Here is a 23,199-nt window from a genome sequence, read left to right on the forward strand (position 1 = left end):
TTTTTCGAGCAGTCTTGTACCACTTTCACAATAATGGCTCCGCCCACCCCCCAAGAATCCTGGGTACGCAGACCAAGACCCTACCTGCCTGCGCACAATCTCGCCAGAGTGGTGCATGCTCTAGTTATCTCCCACTTGAACTACTGCAATGTGCTCCACGTGGGGCTACCTTTGAAGGTGATCTGGAAACTACAACTAATCCAGAATGCGGCAGCTAGACTAGTACCTGGAAGCGGCAGCCGAGACCACATAGGTCTTGAAAGACCTACAATGGCTCCCAGTACGTTTCCGAGCACAATTCAAAGTGTTTGTGCTGACCTTTAAAACCCTAAACGGCCCTCGGCCCAGTATACCTGAAGGAGCATCTTCACTCCCATCGTTCTGCCCAGACACTGAGGTCCTCCTCTGAGGGTCTTCTGCTGGTTCCCTCACTGTGAGAAGCGAAGTTACAGGGAACCAGACAGAGGGCCTTCTAGGTGGTGGCGCCCACCCTGTGAAATACCCCCAGATGTCAAGGAAATAAACAACTACAGTGGTACCTCTGGTTAAGTAATTAATTCGTTCTGGAGGTCCGTACTTAACCTGAAGCACCACTTTAGCTAATGGGGCCTCCTGCTGCCACTGTGTCGCTGCTGCATGATTTCTGTTCTCATCCTGAAGCAAAGTTCTTAACCCGAGGTAGTATTTCTGGGTTAGCGGAGTCTGTAACCTGAAGCGTATGTAACCTGAAGCGTATGTAACCCGAGGCACCACGGTATCTGACATTTAGAAGACATCTGAAAGCAGCCCTGTTTAGGGAAGTTTTTAAAGTTTGAAGTTTTATTCTGTTTTTAATATTCTGTTGGGAGCCGATCCAGAGTAGCTGGGGAAACCCAACCAGATGGGCGGGGTATAAATAATAAATTTATTATTATTATTATTATTATTACTGCCGCAGCTGCTACTACTTGGAATTGTTGCATTGTGAGGGGTTCCCCAATAACTCACAGCACCCTTAACAAACTAGTTTCCAAGATTATTTGTGGGGAAGCAATGACTGTTAAAGTGGCATAAGAATGCTTTTAATGGATGGTATGGATGTGATTTATCATCTCTTGAAAGTAAAAGCAGGGCTGACACCAGAGTTCAGACCCTCACCTTAAACCAGGTCAGCGCCTAGCCTTTTCTATGCTACCACACGCCTTCTCTGCTGCTGTTGCTACTTCGGCTGGGCAACTGAACATGCCTAATCTGGCTATAAATCAATGGAATAAGTTTAAGAGTTCTATAGGCTGGGAAATTACATTGACTATGTGGTTGGAAACTGAGCTTAGCTCCCATTCAAAAGTAGCACCACCTCCTGCCACTGAAGAACATTCAGGGTCCTCTCCACAGAAATCTTTAGTAAAAGGCAAAAGATTGATACGACCTGAAGAGAAACCAGAGTTTATGTGTTAGGAAAACAATGTTATTTATATACAGTATCTACATAATAATGTATGGAAGTGCAACTGATTGTATTTAGTGTATTTCTTCCTTGTTGTTGTTGTTTAGTCGTGTCCGACTCTTCGTGACCCCATGGACCAGAGCACACCAGGCACTTCTGTCTTCCACTGCCTCCCACAGTTTGGTCAAACTCATGCTGGTAGCTTCGAGAACACTGTCCAACCACCTCGTCCTCTGTCATCCCCTTCTCCTTATGCCCTCCGTCTTTCCCAACATCAGGGTCTTTTCCAGGGAGTCTTCTCTTCCCATGAGGTGGCCAAAGTATTGGAGCCTCAGCTTCAGGATCTGTCCTTCCAGTGAACACTCAGGGCTCATTTCCTTCAGAATGGATAGGTTTGATCTTCCTGCAGTCCATGGGACTCTCAAGAGTCTCCTCCAGCACCATACTGTATTTTTTTGCACTTATTTTCACTCTTTCTTTCATCACTTTATTTTCTACAACTGAATTCTTTTAATAAAATATGAAACTATTAAACGGTAGAAGGCTATACTTGGAAAGGTTGCAAATACCTTAGGAAGGTATCGCGTGCACATTAAAAACAAAATGCAAGGGCAGCATAAAAATGCTAGAGTATAATCATTAAGATAGCGATAGCTGGGTGACTTTGAAAGGTGATGTTTGCAATACTCTGTCCTTGAAAACAGCACAGGGTAGGGGGCTTCAGCTGATACTGAACTGGGTAGAAGATGCATTCCTTCCCCAAACTTGTGAACGTGATCTACAATAAGGTGCTGGCTAAGAGACACAGCTGCAAGGCGATAATTTCCTGGTTGTGATCATCCTTTTGCCATGACTCATTAGGGGGACTTAAGCAACACACTGTCAGTTATAGCCCTCCAGTTCACAACAGAAAAATAATAATTCAGACCCAAGTCACAGGGTTACTGTAAACATTACTGAAACAAAGCACAGCTATAATAAATCCAAGGTGTTAAGTCTTGCTACATCTTTTTACAAAAGATCCACAAAGCATATCACAGTCTCCAGGAGGGCTGCGCCATGGCTCCATGGCAGAGAATATGTTTTGCACGCGAAAGATTCCAGGCCCAATTCATGGCATCTTCTGGTGAAGGGGGGCAAAGTTTGGATGTAGCAATAAACATTTGAATCCCAAACTGTGCATCGAATCAAGCTGGCTGCATAAGTCAGCATCTTTCTGTAAACCGTAGTTAAGAGTAATGGCATTTCATCTGGTTTCAGGCATAATGCTAAACTGGCCTAGTTTAAGCAATGACAAACCTAGACAGCATCTTAAAAAGCAGAGACATCACCTTGCCGACAAAGGTCCGTATAGTTAAAGCTATGGTTTTCCCAGTAGTGATGTATGGAAGTGAGAGCTGGACCATAAAGAAGGCTGATCACCAAAGAATTGATGCTTTTGAATTATGGTGCTGGAGGAGACTCTTGAGAGTCCCATGGACTGCAAGAAGATCAAACCTATCCATTCTGAAGGAAATCAGCCCTGAGTGCTCACTGGAAGGACAGATCCTGAAGCTGAGGCTCCAATACTTTGGCCACCTCATGAGAAGAGAAGACTCCCTGGAAAAGACCCTGATGCTGGGAAAGATTGAGGGTTCAGTGAGAAGGGGACGACAGAGGACGAGATGGTTGGACAGTGTTCTCGAAGCTACCAGCATGAGTTTGACCAAACTGCGGGAGGCAGTGGAAGACAGGAGTGCCTGGTGTGCTCTGGTCCATGGGGTCATGAAGAGTCGGACACAACTAAACGACTAAACAACAACAATATATATATAAAAAAGTGAATGCGCTACACCAGAGGAGAGGGAAAACGTGTGCATGAACTCATGGCTCAGGGTAATTAACAAAGCAGTAAACCATAGTTTATCACTGCATCTGAATGCAGCCGGGTTCGCTAGCCAAGAAGAGCTGCTAGTCATGGCAGATAATCCCAGGCTAGATGGTCCAATAATCTTCTGCAATGTAAAGTAACCTCATGTGTTCTGCAGATGAGGCAATCCTGAGAGATGTTATCATGCTTTTGTGTTATAACATGGGGTTCTAGGGGGAAGTATTCTTCCTCATTACCCTCGGGATAAAACAGGCAGAGTTCTTTCTAAGTTTCAAATGCAAGGCTTTAATTTACAACTCGGAGCCACTACAATGCAACTCGACCATTTTAGGATTTGGGATGGTTTTCTCTTCGGTCCCCAAATTATATTAGAAGCTGAAGGCACCCAGTTATGTCTGAAGGCCAGACCACTGCTCAGGGTCCTGGGCAGTGGCTTCTTCAGTGGGGATTTTCTGGGCCCAGTTCTGCAACTCACAAATAGCTTAAGCAAGACCCAGCACAGCTGCTGCAAATTCCAGGTTTTCAGCACTTAAGATAGAACACACTAATGCAACAACTCCAGCTCAAAGCCTGGCCGACGAATTAAGATCCGCCAAAACAAAAGCAAGAGGCTTTCCGAGAAAGCAAGGGTTTGGCGGTGAATACAAATGGATTTATTATTGTTGTTATTTTAGTCTGAAAGGGGAAAAGCAGCCAGTTTGGTTGCAGCCCTTAGTTCCTTTCCATGCTTGCTTTAGAAAAGGAAGCTGACGGCGCTTTCCCAAGACTTGCAACCTTCAAACGGCCCTTAATTCATGCAAAGGAACTGGAGCACGGTTAAAAACAGCCGCTCCTCGGCTTTGCAGAATTGGGCAAAGAACAGCAGCAATCCCACGGAAAGAGCAAAGGCGGCCTTGCTCAAGAACTTCAGCTCCACGTGGGAAGAAACCCACTGCTTTCAAGGGTAGCGGTACACGTACTTTATTAGTCCTTTCCTCATAGCCCTGATGGGTTAGACCTGCCTACCCAAAACGCCAGGCCTGATGGGCATCTCCATTTAACTCTCCCTTGCTTCCCTAAGGCGGCAGCAGCAGCACGAAACCTGTACCATGCCCATCGCCTTGGATTGCTGGCTGCACAGGCTGGGGCTGACGGACAGCCATGGGCTCCCTTGACCCTGATATAAGGAAGCGTATTGCGCCGAATTAGACCACTGCTCCATAGCATCATATCCTGCTGTGTGTAAAGGAGGCGCTGTACCATAAAGCGATGCTCACCCAGATCTACCATGCATTTGCTTTATATTTTACAGGTACTCGCTTAGGAACTGCGCCCGGCTGGGCACATTTCGGACATTTCACTGCAGCAAAGCAACCACCTGAGACAAAAAAATGTGATTATTACTGACTAGTGAAGTGCTTGTCATCGCGACAGGTAAGGTATGGAGTCTCCATAGAAGCCAACTCCTACCTGTCCAGCCCCCCACCCCCATAATTTTATTCAAGTTGGTACCCCTGTTGGGGACCAGTAAGTACGCTGCCTTGAGATCAACTAATGGGCCTGACTCAGTATAAAGGCAGCATCCTATGTCCCCAAGTTCCTCCTTCCTTTAGGCTCCAAGCGGATCCCTTTGGGCAAACTTCTTGCCTCTTCTGCACAACACTTAATGCCCAGAATCTTTGAAACCTCCCCTACAGCTTATATCTTGGGCTGAGTTCCCACTTCCCAAAGATACAGAAAATCTTTATGATTCTTTCCCAGAAACACATACGACTGCAAGAGTGTTCTGCAGGCAGCTTTCAGCCTTAGGAATCCTTATACCAACAGCCGTGATAATCTCCCTTCACCGTGTTACATAGTGAAAATCCAGAACTGTAGGGCAGCAAGTTGTGGAAGGCTGAGCTGAAATGTTTTCCTTAAAGTGCATGGAACTATTCTTCATTATGGCCTGAGATCTAACTAGGGCAGATCCACATTCCACAGCACACATTTAAGGTGCATTCAATACATGACTTCTCCCAAAGAATCATGAGAACTGTAGTTTCTCCCCAGACCTATGGTTTCCAGTATTTTTAATAAACTAGTTCCCAGTATTCTTTGGAGACATGTGCATTAACTGTATGGTGCTGTTGGACTCGAATTCCAATGGTGCTTCAGAACTTACTCCAATGCAGCTCCCCTTACTGACAACCTAAGGCCGCTTTCCTTAACCTGCCACCCTCCAGATGTTCTGGACTACAACTTCCACCAGCCCCAGCCAGCATGGCCAGTGGAGCTGATGGGGGTTGCAGTCCCAAACATCTGGATGGTGCCAGGCCAGGGAAGACTGCAAAGGTACAAATGGCTGTACCTTAATGGAACTTCACGGCATAGACCACAATTTTGCCATAAGAATGCAGTGTTCCAAGCTTCCTACAAGATGCTAGATGCACTGCACATCACCATAAGGCAGCAGGAAGCTGATACACCTGGGCCTGTTTTACCTGCTTCTCCTAATTCCGATATATCTTAGCAACTCATGCAAGCGTTAGAATGGTTTCAAGAGCAAACAATTGGTTCTAAAATATCTTTGTGGCACAGGCTGCAATTTGACCACCAGTACTGATCTTTTTAGCGCACACCACAAAAATAGCTGAACGCTAGACCAAATGTGTGTAATACGAAACAGCTGCTTTTCTGGCTTCACATCCCAATCAGGAAACACCAAACTGTGCTGCTATGACTCACACCCAGTGCCTGTTAATGAATAAAGGGCTAGAAGATAGAATACAGGCTGCAGGGGGGAGAATAAAACCATCCCAGATAAGGTATTTAGGCAGTTACATTTTGTTTTTTAGGAGGAAAGCTTGATTTTCAATATCTAGTGCTGTATTTAAGTGACCAGGCTAAAATTCTCCCAAGTCCATGGTTTGAATTTGCCTCTGTTATGGACCATACAGCTAAGGCATTGTCGTGCTTCGGTCCATTTACATGATGGGTATAATTCTGGTTTCCCTTACAGGGTTTTTGTAATGACATAATCTACAGCAGGGGTGGCCAACTCCCAACAGACTGCGATCTACTCAGAGTTAAAAGCTGGCAGTGATCTACTGGGTTCAAGTCAAACTTGAGCTTTTTTTTAGGGAGGAAGGCCCGTTTTTTAGGGGTTCAGGTCATATTGGTGTGGGGTTTTTTTTAGGGAGTAAAGCCCTGATGAGCTTCTTTGGGGGGAGCCAGGGGTCTACCACAGGCGTCCAGTGATCTACCGGTAGACCACAATCTACCTGTTGGACATGCCTGATCTACAGTATGTGAAGCTCTTTTATCCATCTAAGGAGCTACACAAATAAATGAGCACTATTATAACACACGCTTGTTTCTAGGATAGAAGGAATGCAATTTATTACATTTACTACTGCAAAAGTCAAATCCAATAGATGGCAAACTTGCCCACAATCAAGGTGAATGCAGGCACAGGTATGCACATTCTGCATTCCCCAGCAGGCAGAAACAGAACAAGCATTGGGGAATTGTCAAGCACAGCAGGCCCCAATACAGAACTGCCTGCATTCCAAATTGGTGCTACAGGTCATGAAAGCCTGAAAGGCAGGGGTAGTCAACATGGTGCCCTCCAGATGTTATGGACTAGAAGTCCCATAAGCCATGACTATTGGTCATCTTGGCCAGAGCAACTGGGAGTTATAGTCCACAACATCTAGAGGGCACCCTAGAGATGCTACTTGCATGGGTATTGGTTCTATTACATACACATGCATGCAAATATTAGAACAGCACCATTGCAAACCAGAATGCCAGCTTCTAAACTTTGTAAAGTTACAAGTTCTGTTTCTTAGCTTTTCCAGGAAGGTGTCTATGCCTGTCACCAAGGCCTCCTATAAAAATGACTGTCTAATTACCCAACCACCAAATACTAATCTATAGAAACCACAACCACGAAACCAAAGGCCAGAGTCTCTCTCTGAAATAATGGGAACTGCCTTTGGTGGCATGCCTACAGACTAGCAATGAGCGAACATTAATTTCAGTACTTAAAAGTCAGTCCCGAGCTTTGTTAAACTACAGAACATGTGGGTAGCAGCACGGCATTCTAGCTAGCATTTATAGATGTCCTGGCAGCACAGCAAGGCCACATTAACCTTAAAGCAGGCAAAAAAACAAAACCTGATTAATCATAGGGAAATAAATTCATTTCAAAGTTTGTGGAACTTATTGATGGAGATGGGGTGAATAGGTTTACTAACAGGCCTCCATGTGTCCAATATCACAACAAAGAACTAATCAAGCTCTGAAAAAGTAAACATTCAATATAGCAAGCATTTGGGGCCAAATTCTCACAATGGCAGATGAGAATACCTGTTTTGTACCTTTAAAAATTGGGATTCCCAGAGTTCCCTGGTAGCCTGCTATCTTCCCCATATGCTAGTTTTCTGTGTGGAGGAAATATTTTGGTATGGATGATTAGCAATGGAAAACTGTTGAGTTTTGCTGGGATTGGTGAGTTGGGAGAGCCTGTGCTAGAATAAAGATGTGGTTTGTTTGTTTCCTTCCATTTGCAAGAACTAGACAAAAATCCTACTTAGGGAAACATGCAGTGCTTTGTTGTTTAAAAAGCATTGAACTTATCCAGCTAAACTTCTGTGTTGTTACAAGGAAACATATTTTGAACACGAATCAAGGATGAGCTGTGTATTATTCCCATTCATCATTTCCTCCTGCTCTCCAGGCAAAGTTGTATTCTATTGTTGACTTCCTTTATATTAATAAGCTGATCACTATTTTAAAAAAAAATATCAGCAGCTCTAAAGATCACCAAGGAAAGCAAACTTCTTCTCCTCCTCCTCCCCCCCCCCTTTCAAAAGTTGGATGTATACGGGACTGTGTGTGGTTTGAAATAGTACCTTGGAACCTTCTGGAACAAAAGTTTATTGGTTTTGGCAGCCTCCCAAGTATTTCTGCAGGAATGGAGCGATTCTGCAGTTCAAAACCAGGTTAATCTGTAGCTAAGACACCATACTGATAGGGCAGAACTAATAAAGAACCACCACCTTGCAGACATTGGCTTTTAATAGCTTGGGATTTTTTTTTCCTCAAGAGTTTTTATTGGGAGAACTACAAAACATTTACAGTACAAAGTTTACAGTCTCGCACTCCAAATTTGTAGTGAACTGACTCTCCAAAATATATTACAACTCAAGTTGACTTATCTTCTAGTTACATTCAAAGCATACTTCTTATGTTAAAGTAGTCCAAAGAGTACATAGTGCTGAATCTGTACCTATGTACGTTTTCTTTTCTTTTTTAATAAAAAAAAAGGTACTGCTCATTCATCCATTTTCACCCTCCCATGAAAGTTTTGTATAACTCCTGACTTTTTTTTCCAAACAAAAAGTTTCATGTTTTGGAACTGTAAAAGATATGATCCTGAACACATTTACAGGTTCAGGTCCCAAATGTGGCCTCCTTACTTACATGAGTGGTACAATTTCATGTAGTTAAAACCCCCAGCCCTACATTCAAATTCTCAAGCATTAAGAAAATACTCATTTGGTTGAGGAAGATTTAAGGCAAGCATGGACCCTTATGAAGGCACTGTGGGACGTAATACTGGGCTCCCCCTCCCCCCCTCTTTATTGCTACATACTTTTTAACTATCACAGTGTGATTGGTGAAGTTAGGCAACACGAATACTTTTTGGTTAATTTTAAAAGTTTGAATTAGGTTTTGCCACTTTAAATTCTGATTGCAAAGTAGGTTTAAACTTGGACGGGTTACAACCATTGTACATTCTAAAAAACAACACAACCCATTGAAATTTCTCAAAACTACTTCCACAGCATTGAGTCAGATTTCTATATAAAAAAAGGCCAATGCAATCTTTCAATTTACGTAAACAAGGAAAGAAATTAATGAAATAAATATTACATACAATCTCTTAAATTAAGAATTTTACTCATTTACAATAAAATAACCAAGTGAAGTTACAAAAAGGCATATATTACTGTGAAAAGAACACACTCCACATTTTGCCGATTAATAATGGCAATCATAATTTAAACATAATAAAAGAATATATATCTATTGCTTTTCATCATACCCGATAAATACAGTATGAACAAATTACCAATGTATACTTTTCACAAGATAATAAATAAGTTAAATAGTTTCATATTGAGTTGTGCAGTGACTTGCGCAATCAACTCAGCTAAAAAAAAATTTAAAAATCAGCAGTTATTCTCCAACAATTACAAACTAAATTCAGTTGAATGCTTCCAAATAAAGCAACAAAAAAATTGTTCTAAGCCAAACATCCACTAAGTGGTGGCAATGGAACCAATATTAAACTTTGGAATGGAAGTTTTAGCATGTTATAATATATATAAGATATATATAAAAAAACTAGAGTGTTATCAAGGCATATTCTTGGCAGGATGTTGGATTTTTCTTTTAAAAGCTTATACATTTAGTATATTTACTTTAAATTTGATTGAAAGGCAAAAAACCCCACACTCCTTACTTTAAATTCTTTTTTGTTGTTGTATAGCGATCTGGAGGGACCTGGAATGCAGAGTTCATGGGCCTCCAGAATGATTGTTGATTCCTGGGGGAGTAGGATTGGGCAGAACTGTTTGCTAATGCTTATTATTACCCTTTGTCTCCTCCCCTCCCCATAAAACACACTTGGAAGATGGAATGGCTGCTGCTGCTGGTGCACATTTATAAGCTAGTCTAAAAAGAGGAGGGGGGGAGGAGAAACCCTCTCCTTCCAGTCTCTTTAGATATATAAAAATAAGATTGTTCTCTTGATGACATCATTTGCCCTTTCACAAACTGGCATTTGTTCAGCTCTTGATAAGGGGGGGGGGCAGGGGGGAGGTTCTTTTTTTCTGTCTCCTCTCTGAATTTGCTCAGCAATCAAAAGGATTTCTCTTGCTTTAAAAGGAACACACAAAAAGAGTGTGGGGGAGAAAACAGAAAAGGGTCTGTGCGAGCTTGGCTAGTATCTGGAGGCTGCTGCAGTCTCTGCTCCTGGTGAGAAGGCAGGGAAATAACAGGGGGCATTGAAGAGGGGAAAGGGGGTAGCTTGCCCAACGAGGGGCCCTCCCTTCAAAAAATAAGAAGCAGGGGTCCCCAAAGATTGACAACCATAGGACACCTGCCCTCTGCGCCCCCAAAGTCCTGGCGCCTCCTTAGTCGTCGGAGATGGAGAGGCGGCTGAAGATGGGCAGGCGCCTGCCCGAGTCCAGGCTGGGCGACTCCGAGCCGCTGAGGCTGCCCGAGCTGAGGGAGCCGCTCAGGTAGCTCTCTCGGTCGGACAGGGAATCCGGAGGGCTCGGCGGGGCGTCGAAAACGGGCGACTCGGAGAGGCGGCGCAAAGGCTGGAAGGTGAAAGGAGGCGAGGCCGGAGGGCCGGGCGGCGGGCAGCAGTTCCCGCCTCCTCCTCCTCCCGCCCCGCCGCTGCCGCCTCCTCCTCCGCCCGGCTGCTGGTGGCAGCGGTAGAAGGTGGCGGCCGCGTTGGCGAAGCAGCCGGCCGGAGGGGGAGGCGGCGGCGGCGGCGCGTGGAGGGCGAGCGGCGCGATGAGGCTGCCCAGCTCCTGGCCCGCCGAGAAGGCGAAGGCGTTGTTTGCGCACGGCGGGGAGGCCACCAGCTCGTCGCAGTACGAGCCGCCCGAGGAGCGCGCAGGCGGCGGCGTGCGAGACCCGCCGGGGCTCTCCAGGAGCAAGGCTGCCGCCGCGGCCGCGGCCGCTTCCAAGCCGCCCGGCGCCCCTCCGTGGTGGTGCTGGTGGTGGTGCGCCGAGAAGCCGGAAAAGCTGAGGCTGTGGTGCAGTTTGGGCCTGTCCCCTCCTCCTCCGCCTCGAGGGTGGGGGATGCCGAAGCCGCCGCCCGCCAGCGGGTGGTCGCGGGCGGAGGGCGCGAAGGCGCGCAGGTCGCCGGTGCTTCCCGCGTGCGGCGGGTGCAGAGGGTGGTGGTGGCCGCCTCCGCCGCTGTGCGTCGGGGGCGGCGCGCTGGTCTGGTGGGGCGGCGGCTGGTGCTGCGGCGCCGCGGGGTTGGCGCCGCTGCCGTTGGCGGGCGCAGGGCGGCGCTCGTCGGCGTTGTGGATGAAGTGGCAGCGCGGCCCGTAGGGGCAGAAGCCGATGGTGTGGAAGGTGCGGCACAGCTCCGTCTTGTACTTGGGGTGGCGCGTCAGGCTGCGCAGCTCGTGGAAGCCGTGCGCGAACTGGCACTTCTCGCCGTACTTGCAGGCGCCGCTCTCCTCGAAGGGCCGGCACAGCTCCGTCTTGTAGCGCGTCGAGTTGATGGGAGCCCCGCCGCCCCCTCCGCCGTTGCCATTGCCATTGCCGCCGCCGCCCTTCCCCGCCGAAGAAGCCGCCACCACCACCACTTGCTGCTGCTGGAGCTGCTGCATGAGGTGTTGGCTGCGCTCGCCATTCTCGCTGAACGAGCGGTCTCGGAACTTGTTCTCCTTGTTCAGCAAGGCGGTGGTGGGGCTGCTGCTCCCTCCGCCGCCGCCTCCTCCTCCTCCGGTGCCAGGCTCCTTGAGGCCGCCGAAGGAAGAGGGCGAAGGCGACGGCGAGCCCGCCGGGAACTTGGCGTTGCCGTTAGCCAGAGCCTGCAGGTTGCTGGTCGAATGCCTCCGCAGGAAGCCCGGCGCGAAGTTGGAGCTGGGCGAAGTGCCCACGGGGCTCCCCACCGCCTTCTTGTCCAGCATGCTGCTCAGGGATTTCTCGGTCTGGGAGCCAGAAGGGAGGGTGGGGGAGAAGGGGAGAACGGGGCAGAGAAGGGAGGGAGAAAGAAAAGAAAAAGGGGAAAAAACGGTGCACCGTGACTGCCGAGAGCCTGGGCAAAGGACAGGGGCTTGCAAGTCTCCAGCACCCCTCTCTCTCTCTCTCTTTTCTGCACCAACCACAAGGGTCTTTCCTCAGCGGAATCGCCCAAGAGGAGCCCCCGCCAGCTCCAGTCGCGTATCCATGCGGTCTTGGTTGTCAAGGCTCCCTCCCCTCCCGCTCCAAGCAGCTATCTGCAATTTAAAACTTTTCGAGGGGTGCTCCGAAACCCCTCCCACCAATCCGGGGGGGCTGCACGAAAGAGTTCCGATTCAACACAGCCGGACCTTGCAGTAGCAAGCTTCAGCTTCCACACATCTGCCATGGCAGTTTTTATTTTAAAACACACCCACCCCACACGTACACTGGAATAATCACAAGGAAGACAAATGCAAACAACAACAACTGAGCACAACAACCGGCACTCCACTGCAAATATGCCCTTCTTCGCTGTCACCTCCCTCCATTACAAAGCGAAAGGCTACAAGAGATGCACGAGCAACAGGGAGCAGCAGGTTCCCTGGGAAGTTACTCAGAGCCGAAAAGTTTTAATCTTCCCCCTCGCAACTTGTTGCAGAACAAAGCCGTTCCTGCAGCTCGTTCCTCTGCATGCTTAGCAGGGAGTCTGTCCCACGGGGTTCAGCCAGACTCGCTCCCAAGTAACCGTGCACAGGATTGCAGCCTTGGACAGGGTCTTCCTGCAAACCAGTTTTGCGCCAAAACTTCTCTGAACTATTTCAGCTCCCTGGTAGAGAAGACAAGAGCGCGAGCTTCCCTGCCCTTACCTTGCACAAGAAGTCGATGTCGTAGAAGGCAGATAAGAGTGTTGTAGACATTTCTAGATCCTGTAATGGTCGGAAATGCAGGAAGGACCGAAAGATCCCACTTTCCTCGGAAGCTTTGGGTGAGCCACGACTGGATAGGAAAGGGCGGATTGCTTGAGAGCTGAAAAAGTCTATATAATCAATTTCCCAACCGAGATGGGGAAGCGGGTGCCCAGCCAAAGCGGCGGCCGCAGCTATCTCGAGTGCTGGAACTCCGCGACTGCCGTACACGCCCCATATATAAACGCCAGGACAGCGGGGAGGGACCCAACACTGACCCGGCCGGGGTCTCCCAGCAACAGCACCCAGAGGTTCCCCTCCCACCCAGCCTAGCCCGGCCTCTTTTGTCTCGGCGCTCCTTCTCATTGGGCGCCGCCAATTTTCTTTCAGCGGCCGGGAGAGGAGGGAGGTGGGGCAAGTTGGAGAAGTGATCCAGAAAGGAGGGGGCGAGGTCTCGGGAAGGGTCCTGTTCGCCAAAGAAAGTCTTAAGGCCGCGCAAAGCGATCGGTTCCCCCCAGTCCTTGCTGTGCTAGGCACGCGCTGGAGGCTCGCTGGCTCGCATAGAGAAGGTACTGTTCCCTCTCTATAAGCGCGGCCAATATACCCAGTCAAGGGTGCAGGTTTACTTTTCTCATCGGAACATGCACCAGGGAAGACATCCTATAAGGCTGGCTTATTTTGCACAATGCATTCTGTATACAAAAGGCTTGCTTAGTTATGGGCGGCGCAGTTTCCGCGAGGCTTGCAATAAACGCCATGTGCACAGGAAACTCCCATGAGGTTAACCGCCGGCAAAGCACGAATGCAGTTTGCTCGAGAATGCAGCGTGGCTCCTACACCTGCTGAGCCTCAGGTTTGTAGTATGAAGAGGAGGGGGTTTCCGCAAGGCTTGTGCGCCGAGACCGCAACCCCTGTGCACGTTGAACTCGGGCGCTTACTTTGAGTAAACACGCATAAGCTCGGGTTGCAGGGTGCTTGCATCACGTGGGTGAATTACGAAACAATCGCTACTTGACAAAAGGTCTTTGAGCAGCAATGCATGTTAGCTCGGTGTCTGCACCCAAAGTGCAATTTTCTGCTGCATCATGCAGCACGGGCGTAGAGACACGATTGCACTCCAGGTCTAGGCAGCGTTGACGTACACAGAGAGCCCCCCTGGCCATGCTCTCTCCAGATTGGGTTTCTCCCCCACCACTCCGCGCGGAGGATCGGCCGCCCTCTTTGCGCGAAGCCCGCCCAGCTCCTTGCACGGCTCGGAAGTTTTCAAGTAAACACACGCTGGCATTGGGCTTTCCTGCCAGTTTCACACCCCCGCCGAGCCGTTCGGGAAGCTCGCAGCGAAGCATCAAAGGGCCTGGGAGTGAAATGGGACGCCCCTACAACTCCTCCTCTTCCTCCCGCCCAATCAAGGGACCTTGTGCCACGCAACAGGTTTTGGGAACAAAGGCTGCCCGCCTGGCCGTGTAACTGGCTGGACGGCACCACCGCTGCCCGCTGGGGTGTGTGATGTTTGCAAGAGAAAGAAGAAAGGGCGCTTTAACTCCTCAGCTGCTGGGTTCCTTGTTGCTCAAGAGAAGCCCCAGCCCGTGCGACCGTCCCGCTGCCGACTAGTTCCCAGACTTGGCAGCCGCTCAAGGTCTTGTGATCCGATTGGCGCAGCCAGCGCCTCGTCCTTTGACACACAGCCTCAAACTCCCCGCTCGCCGCTGCGCCTGGCCAGGGGAGGGCCGGGCTGACGCAGCACAGCTGCGGGACCGCGCGCCGGCGCTCGCCTTGCCCAGCCCCACCCCTTGCCTCTGGACCCCCGCCAAAAAAGAGGGAGAGCTGCGCAGCCTACCCCTTCCACCTCCCCAAGTCCCTCCGCCGCGGCAATGAAGTCTCTCCACACTTTGGTCCCGGTTAATGAATTCAAGCCGGTGGCTTGGAGAGCTTGGAATGCGCGCGCCGATCGGTTCCGCGCGCGTTTGCTGGGGGAAGTACAGGGGGACGCGCAGCGCAGTCGGAAGGAAGCGCAACGGGGCGCGCTCTTCCCAGAGCAAGTGCGTCCGCCCCATCTGGAACTCGCTTTGCCTACCGAGCAGTGCGTAATTCGGCCCCTCTTTGGCGAAGGCCTACTCTCATCGCTCCCTTACTGTAGCAGCGGGGGAAAGCTCCCCCACTCGCAGACCAGCTCAGCATCTTACGCAAGAACGAGCGAGCCTGGCCTGTGCGCATTGACATGCGAGCTCGACCCAGTTCCCAGCGAAGGACAGGCAGGCTTATGGGCGGATGCAGGAAGGACTTGTTGCCGTCGGAGCTGCGCTTACTCGCGCCTAGGCGCACCACAATGCCTGCATCCACTGAGCGCCGGGCTGCATCCATGTGGGGAGCAAAGCGGAAAGTGTCAGGCGCCCCGACCTCCTCCCCCCACCCTTTTCTTGCCCTTGACTGGTTTACAAAGGCGAGGCCGCCGTTTGATCTTCCTTTCAAGCGGCTGCTTCGGAAGATGCGGCTGTGCGGCGAGGCTCTCCAAATCCAGGGGCGCGCTAGCCACCAAGCTGCGCCCACTGGCAGGCGAGTTGACGGCTCTGCCCGCCCGCCGCGTCCATTTGGTGCCCCGCTACCTCCTTACGAGAGGTGGCCGCTCCGCAAGCGCGTGCGTGTGTGCGCGCGCGCGCACCGCCCCAAGGCTACAGCCTTGGCTCCTCCTCCTCCCGTTAGTTCGGCTCATTCCCACCCGGAAGCGCCGCTCCTGCAAAGCGGGGGCGGCCGGGCGGGGGGCGTTTCCAGCAACTCTCGGAGCGGAATCGCCGCGCGCAAAGAAAAGCCTCCTCCACCCGCACAAATAAAGCGAGTGGAAGCTCGTTCTGGGGAGGCCCCGCAGCCCTCCCTCGGCTCTGCGCCGAGAAGGAAGTTTGGAAAACAAAAGCCCCCAGGCGAGGGCGCGCAAGCAGGCGCCCCAAGCGGTCGCTGGTCCTGCGCCACGGCAGAAAAAAGGAAAACAAACCCTCGCCCTCACCTTTCAGACTAATCTCTTTGGCAATTGCAACGCTTTGCGGCTACAGCCGAGGAACTGCATTGCCAATCCAGAAGTGGACGTGACAAGTTGACATGCGGGCCAGAAATAGTTCCTGAAGGAGGCGGCCACCCCCTAGCGCCTGCATCCCGTAAGAGGAACGCAGCCTTCGTTTATTGAGGAAGCGCGTCGAGGGAGGGAGTTGGGTTTAATCTTAGTTTCTCAACTTGCAAAAGAAAAGGCCGTTCCACGAACCCCAACGTCCCAGGATCTTCACAGCTGAACTATTGTTATCTGCCACCCCTTGGGTCTACTCAGAGTGACATAATGGCATCTCCCACTTGCGGGAAGGGGGGACGAAATAAGCGAACAGTTCTGACCTAAGCTCTGGCTTCAGAGTTGAGAATTCCCCTTCACTTAAATAAGTAAGTAAGAAATACTTGCAGCCAGGCAAAGATCAATCTATAATCAACAGTTAGCCAGGCCAATACTTAAGATAACTGACCCCGATTAAGTACTCAACGGACAGCTACTCTGGGATAGACTTTTGTTCTTTTACAGCTGCTGTTTAAGGTTTAAAGGTTTCTGATTGAAAAGTTACACAGTAACTCGTGGTGTGATGAAACGCATACAAGATCATGTACCATTATTTGCTATCTATAAACTAAAGGGATATTACACAGCTTAAAGCCATACAGCGATAAGGCTGTTTCTTTCTTGCAGCTCTTTTGTTTATTAATTAACCGCCTTTCAGGGGTTTCCTAATTCTACTTAAGCTGAAACCACTACGGCCCTTTCCCATTTTGTCAACATCTTCAACAATGCCAAATGTAGGCAAGGTCTGCCGAATATATGAAAGTTTAACGCTCACAGCCTACTATTAAAAGTTATGTGAGTACAAAGTTAAGTGACACTTAAAAAGAGGGAGGTGAAAAAGCAATTCTAAGCAACAGAATTGGTTCAACAATTAATACTTTATGGCTTTTCAAATGAAATGTATTCGCTCAAATAAAGTGGATCAACTTCAGAAGTATGATTAGAATGAATTTCCTTATATTTCTGCATGAATAAGTGGCCAAGTGAGATTTGCTTCACGTTTGATAAGGCAATGACTTCATTCCAACAAAACATGGTTAGGACAGGCTGCCAGATGGTGGTATTTGTACCCTGCCCATCTGATTGGGCTGCCCCAGCCACTCTGGGTGGCTTCCAGAATATACAAAAACAGAACAAAACTTTTCACATTAAAAACTTCCCTAAACAGGGCTGCCTTCAGATGCCTTCCAAAGATTGCACAGTTACTTATCTCATGGACATCTGATGGGAGGGCGTTCCACAGGGAGGGTGCCGCTGATCAGCCAGGTGCCCCCCCCAGGTTGCCCAGTCCCAGGCACGCAGGAGGGTGGAGCCAGCCGGCCACCTCAGCATCTCGCTGGCTCGGTTGCCCCCAAACTTGTGGCGAAGAGCTGCCCGCAGCAGAAGAGCCTGCTGCGGCACTCTGACCAATTGGTGGACTCTTCCCCAGACTCAACTCTCGGGCCCCAGACTCTTGGCCTGGCACCCCTGCTAATAATAATAATAATAATAATAATAATAATAATAATAATAATTTATTATTTGTACCCTGCCCATCTGATTGGGCTGCCCCAGCCACTCTGGGTGGCTTCCAGAATATACAAAAACAGAACAAAACTTTTCACATTAAAAACTTCCCTAAACAGGGCTGCCTTCAGATGCCTTCCAAAGATTGCACAGTTACTTATCTCATGGACATCTGATGGGAGGGCGTTCCACAGGGAGGGTGCCGCTGAACTGTAAACTAGTACCTGTATAGACAATATTGCTACTAATGAGCCAATATTGCTGTTTTCTACAACTGTTCAGGTTCCCCATCACCAAAAGGGATGTTTGTGAAATTTTACTGGGGCGCAGAAGAGGGAACACACAGAAAACTGCATTGTGCTGAGTCGCACCATTGCTCTCTCTAGCTCTGTAATGTCTACTCAGCCTGGCAGCAACAGGCCAGGATTTCTGACAAGGCTCCCACCCAGTTCTATGTGGACATTCATGGATTGAATCTGAGACCTTTTGCATGCAAAGCAGATACTCTACCACTGAGCTACGGTCCTTGCCCAATATATCCTGCTGGAGATACATTCCTCTTAGGGATGAGGACAGTGAGAGGGCTTTGTTTGCCCTCAGCAGCATGGGCATGTGGCAAGGTTACTGTAGTAAGCAAACAAACCTCTCAGCAGCTTGGTCTATTTTATGGTTCAGTAACAAAATACGTATTAGGGCGCCATCTGCTGGGGCATTTAGAACACGGTATGGAGAAAATAAAGATACCGGAAGGTGTTATAAAGAACTAATAATAATAATTTTTTAGGTGCAGGCTTTCCAGCCGAGTTTGTTTTATATGCATGATGTTAGTATTCAGACACTGCCAATCACTTTGCAAAGCATCAAATTGGTATCCTGTATGGATTGCAACATGGTGTATAAATTGTATTCTCATGCTAAAAAGGTTAAAATTGTCTTTTTCATCCTACACTTCCCAGCTATGCAGAGCATTGTGGGGCAGAGGCAATGCTTAACAGATGTGAAAAATAATTTCAGCGAGGCAATATAACCTGGTACAAAACATTTAATGTAAAAATAACGGTGAAGGACATTAAACTTAATGACCATTATTAAGAGGGTGCAGTCAACCTTGGTTGATCTCTCAAGGAAATTTCTGAGATGCAGGCCCTTCGGAAGAATGACTAATCTCTGTGGTTAGGTAGTACTGAACTGTTTCTTTCCTGGCCATTTGCTGACTGATTAGGAGTGTGGAGGCATGTTTCATGCTGGGTACCGTACTTTTCATGTACAGGTGGACAGCTTTTGAGCTGAAAGCACAAATGATAGTATTCCAGTACTGGATCGCTTAAGCTACAAGGGTAATCAAGTAGTTGCATATGTGGAAAAGCTTGTATTTGTGTCTATGTAGGGAAAGAATGCTTTTTGAAAAAGCGTTTTCTGTCATGGTTAAAAATGGAATTAAGTTTTGAATTCTTAAAGTCTAGTCCGGCACTGATGGAAGTCAGTTTTACTTCTTTTAGAACTCTGAGATTTGTCTGTGAGTGGATCCTGAAGCACAATGAGAAAAGGAATATGAACTGCAATGTCAGAGAACAAGAGCAACTCGTGGGGTAAAATCAGCAAATCGCATCAGCAGGTGGCCAGCATGCAGTGCATGGGAAGAAACAGTTTAGCGGCTTTGCTTCCTACAACAGCTGCAATAAAAACTCTGCTTATGAGAGCATTCAGAGAAGCATTTGTCAGCACAAAGTTGGATGGAGATTCAAGGGATTGAAGTACGGAGTATCTAGGCCTTATTCCTACAACACCGTTCACACTTATGACCTGTCTGTGCCTTCACAGTGTGGTTCACAAGTTGTAACTGGCAGTGAGCAAATCATACACATTCGTGTTTTCAAGTTTTCTGCATGTGTCATTTCCAGCTCCGAGCAAGCTTAGCATTTTAAGGCAAGTGGATATTCTTTCCTTCCGAATAGTTAATTGCGTGAGTTCCGAAGATCGGGAAAATTCAGGAGCTGAAGGCATTTCTCCAAGAAGCTGGGTCACGTGTTTGGCTTGATCAGATGCTAATGTTGCCAACTGGTGCAACTTTCCCTGATCACATGGATTGACATGAGTCACTGGTATGAGCAGGAAGAGGTGTTTACGCAGCTGACGCACCTTCGTTAATTTCTCAGCCCAGAAATTTGCTTCTCCTTTGTCAAACAGATAGTCATTTTCCACCTGCACATAAAACCAGCAATAATCAATGTATTGGCAATGGTATATAAACAACCCCTATGCAAAATTGTTCACATGCACCAGAAAAAAAATTGCTCAGTCTTAAGCAAGGCATCTATGCACGTTGACTTGGATGAAAGCCACTCTGTGGACACTGTATGGGTACCCTTTTTGATGTCAATATCACTTCTCCTGCAAAGTGCAGGAGGGAAACTTGTCTGACTGCCTTCCTTCTCCCCCATGGTGCAGTCAGTATTGCAGCTCTTGCTGCCACATGCATGCATAGTTCAATGGTCACACTGAACTATGAACTATGAACACACTGAACTATAATTTAACTCATTAAATTGAGTTAATGAACTATGAACTATGAACACACTGAACTATAATTTAACTCATTAAATTGCTCAGGTAAAAATGAAATGGAACTATATCTAGAATTATTGTGCATGAGATGAATTATTGTATTTATTTAAATAACGGAGATTAATTGAAACATTGAAACATTAAGATATGTCTGCTTGAGATATACAGTGGTACCTCGGTTTTAGAACAGCCCTGTTTACAAACAATTTGGTTTACGAACTCTGCAAAACCGGAAGCAGTGTCCCGGTTTGTGAACTTTACCCCAGTCTAAGAACGGAATCCGAACGGTGGAAGGGCACCGGCGGCGGGAGGCCTCATTAGGGAAAGCGCGCCTCGGTTTAAGAATGGCTTTGGTTTAAGAACTGACTTCCAGAACAGATTAAGTTCGTAAACTGAGGTACCACTGTACAGAGCCAGCTTGCTGTTCAGTGAAATCCTACCATAATTCACAGTTATACATGCCTAGCAGAATACTGTACAGGCAACTCTTCATTTGGAATTTGAGCAAGGAGGTTTGAAGGGAGTCTGGTAAGTGTTGCTGGTTTTTTAAAGGGTTTTCCAAGGATTTCCAGAGGGTGTTTGCATCTTTCTCCAACGGTGCTTCAAATATAAGCAATTTCACTGATTTGCATAGTGCCTCAGAACATAGCCCCTGCATAAATGGGGATTTGCCTGTATCGTATTGTAAAGAGATTTGAGTGGATTTTTTAAAAAATGAAAACTAAACGAGTCTGCAAAGAGCAGAAGAGCATCAAACAGATATGCTAACCTACAGCTTATGAAAAGTTTTATAGCATGTTCATGTATCAGGTGTTGTGCAGCTCTGTGCTATAATACCTGCACACAGTGAAGAGATCGTGCTGGCTGATTTACTAGAAGTGCGATGGGGATGCTTCAGTTTCAGTAACTTTCAACAGGCTCAAACGAAGGGATTTGATATGGTCTTCAAATTCATCCCCGAGTAACATTGCACGAAGGGCAAATTTTGTGTGGATGTTTACTGCACTGCACGTAAAAGGCTGTGGGGTGTAACATCACTGAAGCAGTCAAATACAAGATTTCCTGTTTGGCCAGAGTGGACAGAGTTGCTCCAGCCAGGAGGACTTCCTGTCACACCTGGTCTGGAGCATCCTCCCCGTGTGTGTGACCAAGTAGATGGGCGTGACCCTACAAAAGCTCTAGCCATGCAGCCGTCTTCCTCTTGACTCTCTTGATGCCTTGTCTCCATTTTGCCCTTTTGCTGTCTGCTGGCTCTCAGCCAGCAGCACATGGGCTCGTCCCTCACAGAGGCTGAACCCACACTTTTCTCTGAAACTGTAACTACAAGATAAAGCCTGCCTTCAGGACCATCCTGCGAACTGAATGTAAGTAAACCTCATCATTACTTTTAAAAGAAGACTGTTGTGTCATTATTGTTTTTAAGAGGGAACTAGAGGGGATTTACCAGGAACAATACAATCTGGACAAGCCAGACTGGATTGCTTAATTCAAATGATTCTCTTGAATCTATCAACTAGTTTCCTGCAATGTACAGTGGTACCTCAGGTTACATACGCTTCAAGTTACAGACTCCGCTAACCCAGAAATAGTGCTTCAGGTTAAGAACTTTGCTTCAGGATGAGAACAGAAATTGTGCTCTGGCGACGCAGCGGCAGCGGGAGGCCCCATTAGCTAAAGTGGTACTTCAGGTATAGAACAGTTTCAGGTTAAGAACGGACCTCCGGAATGAATTAAGTACTTAACCCGAGTTACCACTGTACAAGGGAATGTGCTCTGCTACTAGCTCACTAGCGTGAGTGAGGAAGGATAATCTTTAATCAATATATCCTCTCCTACTGTCCTCACCATTCCCACAAAGCCTGGTTCAGATGTAAATATGTGTACAAAAAATCCATGGCATGCCTTGCTTCCTGCTTCCTTGTCCCTTCTCACACACCTAGCTTGGGCGACTCTATCCTAGCATGTTAAAATGTGATGCCCAGAGAAAACGGCTTTATGAACCAAGAGTGGACAGTATTCACATTCATAAGTAAATGGTACAATGACTGAATTGGTATCACATTTTTTAAAAAGCAAAACATGGTTCCGATGTTAACATCTCTTCTGCGTTCCAAAAGCATGCTTCCATGCGACCTTGAAAGAAATCCTGCAAAAAGCCAATTGATTGCACTGAAAAACCCAAGCATTCCCCAGCTGTGGTCAAGCACTGGTTAGCTGACTTACGAAGGTTGTAGTCTCTAAATCTTCTTTTCCTAGCAGCCACTCCAGTAAGATTAAGACCCCAGCGCCGGTCTGCTCCCACTGCTGCAGCAGTTCACACAATATAAAAAATGTTAAATCCATGGCCATTGCTGCATTTACCACTTGGAAGCCAAGCTCTGCAGGGAGAAAAGTAAAGATGGTTCTCTAATCGTATCCATATACACATGTATTATGCCCCAAAAGAAAAACACAGGAATTGTTAAGATTTTGCAAATCAAAACCCTTTATTTACCTTTAAAAAAACAAGGCTGCCATTGTTCAACTTTTAAAATGTGTTAGACTTTAGTGACAAGGAGTAGGCATTTGATGGCTGAAAGATAGTTTCGGGTAACCTTGAAATTATGAGCTGTATGTGATTGTTTTAAATGTTTTTAATGATGAACTGGTTTTAAGTTTTTAAAACTATTTTAATTGTTTCAAACATGTTTTTTGATTATTATTTATAATTGTGTTTTTTATATATATCACCAATGTGTTTGCCACCCCTCACTCTCTTGGGAGGAAGGGTGGGATATAAATTTAATAAATAAATATACCAAGAGTCATAATAATAAGTTGGCCACTGGGATGGAGAAACTCATCGGCTTTTAATGCTCAGTTTAGGTGTCATATGCAAGACTTGAATCTCAGAGCCTAGTCCCTTCAGGACAGTTTCAATTTCTGTCCCAAATCATCTTACTCTAATGGGCAAGCTGTCATGTGTAGCTAGCACAAAACAGATGAATGCTACTTGCGTACGCACCTTTCAGCAAGCGTAGGCAAAATATCCCAAATAGGTGATTTTCCTGTTTTAAATCAAGAAATTGACCATACCAATATACAGTGATACCTTGGGTTACAGATGCTTCAGGTT

The 23,199-nt window shown here is 47.5% G+C and overlaps 2 protein-coding genes across 7 annotated transcripts in view; both read right to left on the reverse strand.

Annotated features, from left to right (window-relative positions):
- Nucleotides 1–8,330: 8,330 nt before the first annotated feature.
- Nucleotides 8,331–15,495, reverse strand: ZFP36L2 (ZFP36 ring finger protein like 2). The gene is made up of 2 exons (XM_083605276.1): nucleotides 12,884–15,495; nucleotides 8,331–12,004 (listed from the first exon to the last, which is right to left on the reverse strand). Exons 1-2 carry the CDS (start codon nucleotides 13,286–13,288, stop codon nucleotides 10,463–10,465), a joined length of 1,947 nt encoding a protein of 648 aa, XP_083461402.1. The 5' UTR covers nucleotides 13,289–15,495; the 3' UTR covers nucleotides 8,331–10,462.
- A 3,048-nt stretch (nucleotides 15,496–18,543) lies between these two features.
- THADA (THADA armadillo repeat containing) overlaps nucleotides 18,544–23,199 on the reverse strand; it is a 146,249-nt gene continuing 141,593 nt past the window's right edge. For all 6 annotated transcript variants that reach the window (XR_014545794.1, XM_083604748.1, XM_083604749.1 and 3 more), the window contains 2 exons: nucleotides 22,308–22,462; nucleotides 18,544–19,721 (listed from right to left, as the gene is read on the reverse strand). Coding sequence is in view for 5 of the 6 variants with exons in the window: in XM_083604748.1 (XP_083460874.1) it covers nucleotides 19,347–19,721; nucleotides 22,308–22,462 (530 nt within the window). In the remaining variant the exon portion in view is untranslated. The remainder of the gene's footprint in view (nucleotides 19,722–22,307; nucleotides 22,463–23,199) is intronic.

Source organism: Podarcis filfolensis (genome assembly GCF_964270895.1).
Source record: "Podarcis filfolensis genome assembly, chromosome: 3".
Classification (NCBI taxonomy): Eukaryota; Metazoa; Chordata; class Lepidosauria; order Squamata; family Lacertidae; genus Podarcis; species Podarcis filfolensis.